Source organism: Urocampus carinirostris, chromosome 12, assembly GCF_059441175.1.
Source record: "Urocampus carinirostris isolate Australia breed hairy pipefish chromosome 12, RoL_Ucar_1.0, whole genome shotgun sequence".
In the NCBI taxonomy this organism is placed as follows: domain Eukaryota; kingdom Metazoa; phylum Chordata; class Actinopteri; order Syngnathiformes; family Syngnathidae; genus Urocampus; species Urocampus carinirostris.
The window spans coordinates 1173243-1180001 of record NC_142360.1 but is presented as its reverse complement, the minus strand read 5'-3'; the positions used below and the strand labels follow the sequence as shown (position 1 = coordinate 1180001).

General features: G+C 42.0%; 1 protein-coding gene across 8 annotated transcripts in view; it reads right to left on the bottom strand.

Annotated features, from left to right (window-relative positions):
* Window positions 1–4105: 4105 nt before the first annotated feature.
* The window catches only part of rnf220b (ring finger protein 220b), a 108300-nt gene continuing 105646 nt past the window's right edge, over window positions 4106–6759 (bottom strand). For all 8 annotated transcript variants that reach the window (XM_088349184.1, XM_088349185.1, XM_088349192.1 and 5 more), the window contains one exon: window positions 4106–6672. In XM_088349184.1, coding sequence (XP_088205310.1) covers window positions 6601–6672 — 72 coding nt within the window. In that variant the 3' untranslated portion in view covers window positions 4106–6600. The remainder of the gene's footprint in view (window positions 6673–6759) is intronic.

Sequence of the window (6759 nt, the reverse complement as noted above, 5' to 3'; positions counted from 1 at the left end):
GTAAAGCACGTACTGTGCGTCAGGGACCTCCCCTGCTGGCAAGTCCGGGAATTTTCCTAGGTGGCCGGCCATTGACCACAGGTCCTCGGCAGCGCTGCACTCACAAAAAAGGTGCCTCACCGACTCCTGGGCGCCACAGCCAGGTCGAGGGCATGTCGAAATCGCTGACATTCCTCGGTGGTGCATTACGGCTCTGACTGGGAGAACCTCATGAGCCACCATCCATGACAAGTCCTGTAGTCTGTTTGGGAGGGCAGGATGATTCACGTTGCTCCAAACCGTTGTAGGTTCGCCAAACGCAAGCCCCCGCACAGGACTTACTGTTGCTCGGTTTTGCACAATAGCAATAAGGGCCCTGTGGTTTTGTAACGTGTGACTTTCTTGTGTTTCCAAATCAAATTTCTTTAGAAAGTCCCGAATAAAGAGATAGGTTGGTGGCAAGTTAAAGGAAACTGGAATCAAATGATTGTTTGGTACAAGCTTTAGCTTCCGCAAGTACGAGCCCATCCAGAACTGGGTCATCGCTTGACTACTTGGGTTGTTGGGTGGGCCCATAGCGTTTTGGAAGTGGAGGGAGACGTATTTGCTTCCCAGGAAAAGCTGGAGGTCAGGCACTCCTTTCCCCCCCTTTCCCTTTTTCTTTTTCATTGTATCTGTTTTTATCCTTTCCCACTTTGAGCCCCAGATAAAGTGAAAGATGGCTCAGTCCAGTTTTAACAGCACGTTTCTTTTGGGCATAAAAACTAAACTGATTGATAAAAGCAGTGGGAGGATGATCGCTTTGATGGTTAGGACCTTCCCCTCTATTGTCTGTTTTCTTAGTGTCCAAAAAACAAGTCTTTGCTTAACTTTCCTTGTTACATCGTCCCAGTGGTCTCGCCTCCTCCATCCGCATTGAATTTTATCCCTAGAATTTTCTGGTCTGTCTTTAACACCGTCAGTGGGAGTCCTGCCTTTTCTGTCTCTGTCCACGGTCCATAAAACTTCACTTGTGATTTTTCTCCTTTTAGCCTTGACCCAGACGCTCTCCCACACAGGTCAGTCAAGTCAAGGGCTCTTCTAACGGATACGAAGTCAGTACATAAAATATTAAAATCATCCATGTACAAAACACACTTGGTAATTTGTCCCCCACTTCCTGGGATATTGATCCCTTCGACAAATCTATCTTTTCTTAACATTTGTGCCAAAGGTTCAATGCAAAGAACATAGAGAAGAGGAGACATAGGGCAACCTTGACGTACACCGCAGTTGATCTCGATTTCTTCCGATAAATTCCCGTTAATCATGAATTTGCTGTAGATGTTTCAGTATAGCAGTCCCACCCACTTGATGTATTTTTGGGGAAAACCACATTTTTGCAATACCCTGAAAAGGTATTGGTGCGAGACTCGATCAAAGGCTTTCTCAAAGTCTAGGTTTAGGACCGCTAGTCGCATGTTTCTGTCTCTCGCATAACAGATGGTGTCACGGATCAGCATGAGACTATCGCTGATCTTCCTTCCCACGATGGTACAGGTTTGGTCCGGATTAACCAAGTCTCCCAAGACTACAGACATTTGTGCTGCTAAAAGCTTGCTGAAGATTTTACAGTCCACGTTTAAAAGCGTTATGGGTCGCCAGTTTTATAAGTCAGTTTTGTCTCCTTTTTTGTGCCATAGAGTACCGTATTTTCCGCACTATAAGGCGCACCGGGTTATAGGGCGCACCCCGAAAAAATAGTTTTTGGTCCTATATTTGACATACATAAGACGCACCGGATTATGAGGCGTACAATGGGAACGTCGACAAAACAGTCAGATAGTTCAGTCAAACTTGTTACCCCCTTAACATTCCCAAAGCTTGCAAATACGTGTCGAGAACACTTGCGGATGCGGTGTCCGTACGATGTCACTCAAATGCATCGTTCCATCATTCGGAAGGTTAAAGTCTTGGGATTCAAGAAATGCCAACCATTCCTTAATTTCTATTTTCGCTCGCAACTTTACTGTGCATATGACAATAAACACTTGGAATTGAGTTTAATTTAAAAATAGACACTCCATTCCATCCATTATTATTTCCAGGTCCTTCCTGACTCAAATTTGATTCTTTGGCCTCTCCTCCAAGGGTTTTGGGAGGGACATCTGTATTTTCAATTTGTTTATCTTGTCCATTTTCTTTATTCATTTCTTGTTCATTTTCATTTGGTATTTCCATAACTTTATTCATTTCATTGTCTTTGTTATCTTTATTCATTTCATTGTCTTTGTTACACTTATTCATTTCATTATCTATGTTGTCTGAAATTCTTTCATTGTCTTTATTGTCTTTGTTAACTGCCTTCCTAGCTTTCAACTTGTTAGCAAACGATTTCGGGCAGTTCCTATAGAGGTGGTTCGTTTCTCCACAGAGATTGCATTTTCTGCTATTGGTACACTCCTCAAAGGAATGTCCAATTGTCCTGCACTTTCCACAAATAAATCGGTCACATACCTCAGCCAGGTGCCCATGCTCACCACATTTACGACAGAGTTTCGGTTGTCCTTGATAGTGGATAAGGCCACGGTTTCCCCCCAGGACTATCATCGACGGGAGGTGTTTCAGTCCCTGAAAGCCCCGAGTATCTTGCCATTGTTGGATGGGTATCCTCCAGGCACAATTCCAAATGTCTTTCTCATCCCTCACCTTCAAAGCCTGGCCTTTTATCGAGCAGTATCTACTCAACCAATAACAGATGTCATCAGCATTCACCACTTCATTAAACATTTTGACAATGACTATTTTGCTAGCATTATCAGTCAGTTTGTCCACTGTAAATCCAGAAAACTGGGGCCTCACCCCCTCAAAACGATCCCAAAATTCTTGAAAAAGAGTCGCCGTTACAAAACTTACATCAAAGCCCTTTCCAGAAGGCAAGTTTATGACGCAATGTAACTCCTCCGGTTTAAACTTCAGAAGCTTTTCAAAAACTTGTTCATAAAATCCAGCCTTGACATTTCTACATCTTTGAACAAGAATCGTACGCATTTATGTCTCCGCCCGCCGGCAAAATGCCTGCCCATGGCAGGACTCGGCTGCTTTACTTCTAGCTCTGTCAGGTCTAGGCAGCAATCAGTGATAGTTCACAACATCCTTCATTGAAGCACACAGTCCAAAAGTCACGGCCGCCAAAAAAAAATCAATGCTATTGCATCGCTCCTGGAGGTACTGCATTACCGGGCCGGTACGTTGGGTGAACAGAGCAAGCTAGTTATCATTTGATGCAGACCTGCAGAGTCAGGGTACCCGTTGAAAGTAATCCAAGGAAAAAAAGTGTATATTTCCAAAGGTAAGGATGGGAAAAATATATATCCACTATTGTCTCCTGCGTTCACAAACCCTCACCTTTACCCGTCCCCAGTTCCCATCAGCCCGCGTTTGCTCCGCCCCTTCTTATTCGCTCGTGAAAATCAGCATAAGTTTCTCAAATAAATACATTACAAAAATATACAGTTCCAAATACATATTATACATGGTTACACATATTTACAAAGAAAGATGGTACACCGAGAGAGTTTTCAAAGCTTTAATAATAATAATATAACTTTCATCCCAAACCATGCCTTTGAAAGGTACCAACACGCTACTATAAACACGCACGCAATTTATCAAACGTATCTGTTAACGAAGCATACCGTAATTGTTAAATTCACGGCATACCGTCCTCATCTTCCTCTTTATAACTGTTGCCATGAAAGGCTCATATTCCTCTTTATAACTGTCGCTATGAAAGGCGTCTCCTCGCCATCTGAAAGAACCTTTGACATATGGACAGTTTTTGCATAATCTGAGGCGTTGAAGTCTTACTCGTTGGAAAAATTACATAAATTGGCCGCTTCACCGAATAAGCCGCAGGGCTGAACATTTGGGAAAAAAGTAGCGGCATATAGTCCGGATTTTACGGTGTGTATATATATACATATATATATATAAATATATATAATATATATACATATTATTGAGCTTCTTTAAAGCTCAATAATGTATTTAATATAACAAAGTCATAGAAAACCCCCATAGTTTTCTTTTGTTTTCAATATTTGATACAATAAGAAACAAAACATTTAATTTTTTATCATTGAAGTAATATTATTCAGTGTTGGTTCTAGGGTTGGTTTTCAGTTTAATTTGGAAACTTTTTATTTGAGATATTACAATATATTTGTGAGTGAATAATTATATAATTATAATATAATCAAATTAATTTAATTTGAGGTTAGCTCCGGTAGCTACCGGTTGCTCCAGGCATCTACATGTTAGCGTCCGAGATGCTAGACGTGAGCCACGGTTGTGTAAAACACAGCAACTGCACTCCCTGTGGGCTTTGTTTTTCACCAGCACAGCCAGTTCGCCGGTCTTATTTGGTATAGAGTTCACATTTACCATGATTACGGATGGCACCGAAGACTTATAACGCCGCTAGCCGCTAAAAATAAGCCTCGCGCATGCTCAGACGACTGGCCGTGCCAATAGCCTTTTGTCTGAAATGGTACTTCGTCTCCATCTTGCGGTGGAATGTTTTTATGATTTTATTTTTTTTAAGGGGAAAACCGTAGTTTTTGTGATCCAACCCTAACACCGTAGTGGGTTCAAGAAAACCGTACTCATTACGGCAAAACTGTAGTGCTTGGCAGGTATGACAACCTGAAGCACACAGCCAGGAAAACCAAGGAGTGGCTCTGTAAGACTCATATCAAGGTTCTAGCATGGCCCAACCAGTCTCCAGACCTGAACCCAATCGAAGATCTTTGGAGGGAGCTCAAACTCAGTGTTTCTCAGCGATAGCCCAGAAATCTAGAGAAGATCTGTGTGGAGGAGTGGGCCAAGATCCCTCCTGCAGTGTGTGCAAACCTGGTGAAAGACTGCAGGGAACTTTGGACCTCTGTAATAGTAAACAAAGGCTACTGTACCAAATATTAACATTTTCTCAGGCGTTCAAATACTTATTTGCAGCTATATTACACAAATAAATCATTAAAAAATCATGCATTGTGATTTCTAGAAATTTCTCTTTAGTTTATCTCTCTCACAGTGGACATGCATCTACGATAAAAACTTCAGACCCCTCCATGATTTCGAAGTGGGAAAAATAGTAAAATAGCAGGGTGTTTAAATACTATTTTCTTCACTGTATATACAGTTAATTGAAACTAACATTTATTTATTTTTTAGAAAATTGCAGTATCGACGCCTGGTATCTGTACTTGCCTTTTCATAGCTGACTTAAATCTCAAAACTATCCAAGAAGTTTGCGTTATATTTAGTTTTTGACATATTGTACAGTGCCTTGCAAGTGTGACTCCACTTCAGCTCCGCCCGGTTAATCCCGCCGCGACCCACTTCTTAAATTACACGACATGCCAACAACGCCAACACTTTTATTAGAATAACATTTATAGCGTAAAAAAGTCAGGAGATTGTATAGGAAGACAAGTCCCATAAACAACACAAACCGTACAGTAATTAGAGTTGTCCTAGTCCACTTGTGTGCAAACTACGGTCCACACGGCCGTCAGGTTTTTTAATCTGGTCCGCCAAACAAAAATGCTTTACTGAAATCCCTTGTTTATAGCACTCAATGGGGATCAAAAACCCCCTACGATTTGCAAAAATCCACTAAGTAGATCCACCCCGTTTTTAACATGCACTGCTGGCCCCTGCTTGTAGCAATAGTTGACAGGGGATAAAGGATTGTGGCTGCGTGGGTTCTGTTTGTGTGAATAAAGTGCCTTCCGCATAGCCCACTTGCAGCAAAATGTGACTTGCTGCACAAGGCTGTTCATTTTTGACGTAAAGAAGGGAAAAAAACTGAGCTACCAAGGATGACACACATTTCCTCTCTTAGCAATAGTCAATTTGGGATAAGGGATTGTGTCCAAAAAATTGCAGTTTATTTTAGGTGGGCAACCACAGAGCATTTCACCAGCCTGCCGTCCTTAGCTCTCAGCAAGAGTCAACCAGGGATAATGGATTGCGACCATAGTCATCCATTTCATTTTAAGCGAGCCAGAACGGTCGCCTCCCCACAAAAGTGTGCTTTGCCAGTCCTTGCTCGCAGCAAAATGGGATTGGAGAAGAAGAATTGCGGCCGCACAAGTGCAGTTCATTTTAGGCGGAAATGCATTAATTCCAAAAAAGAGCTACCAGGGATGACTAAAAGTGCGCTTTACCAGTCCCCTCTCACAGCAACTCAGAGAATAATGGTTTGCTGCCTTACGAGTGCAATTCCCCTTTTTGATGGATAGAACGGCAAAAAGGGCCGCCAGGCCAATAAAATGCACTCTTGTGGCCCTTGCTCGCAGCAATATGAGATTGGGAACAATGGATTGAGGAATATTTTTCTGAGGCCGCAAAGTACAAAGTGGGAAGAAGCATGGAATTACAGTACCTGTGCTCGGTAAGAAAACTTGACAAAAAGGGTTAAATAAATTGTCAATATTGTCCCCAAAGGTTTTTTTCATCCAAGTTGTATTGTTTTTGTGCACTGACTAAAAAAATGAAATGCAGTTGAGCTCAGGTGAAAATGTGTAGCAGGTGGGAGTCAGGCCAGCTGCTCACAACCTCCGCCCCTTTGAAACATCACAGGAAGACCCTCCGCAGATCGCCGGGCGACGTAATGGTGTTGCATTGAGGGCAGAGCTTTTTTGCTCCCTGGTGATAAAACGAAAGGAATTGATCCATATAAAAATATGTTCATAAATCTATTCACAAATGATGTATTTCTTTTTGAAAAACGTA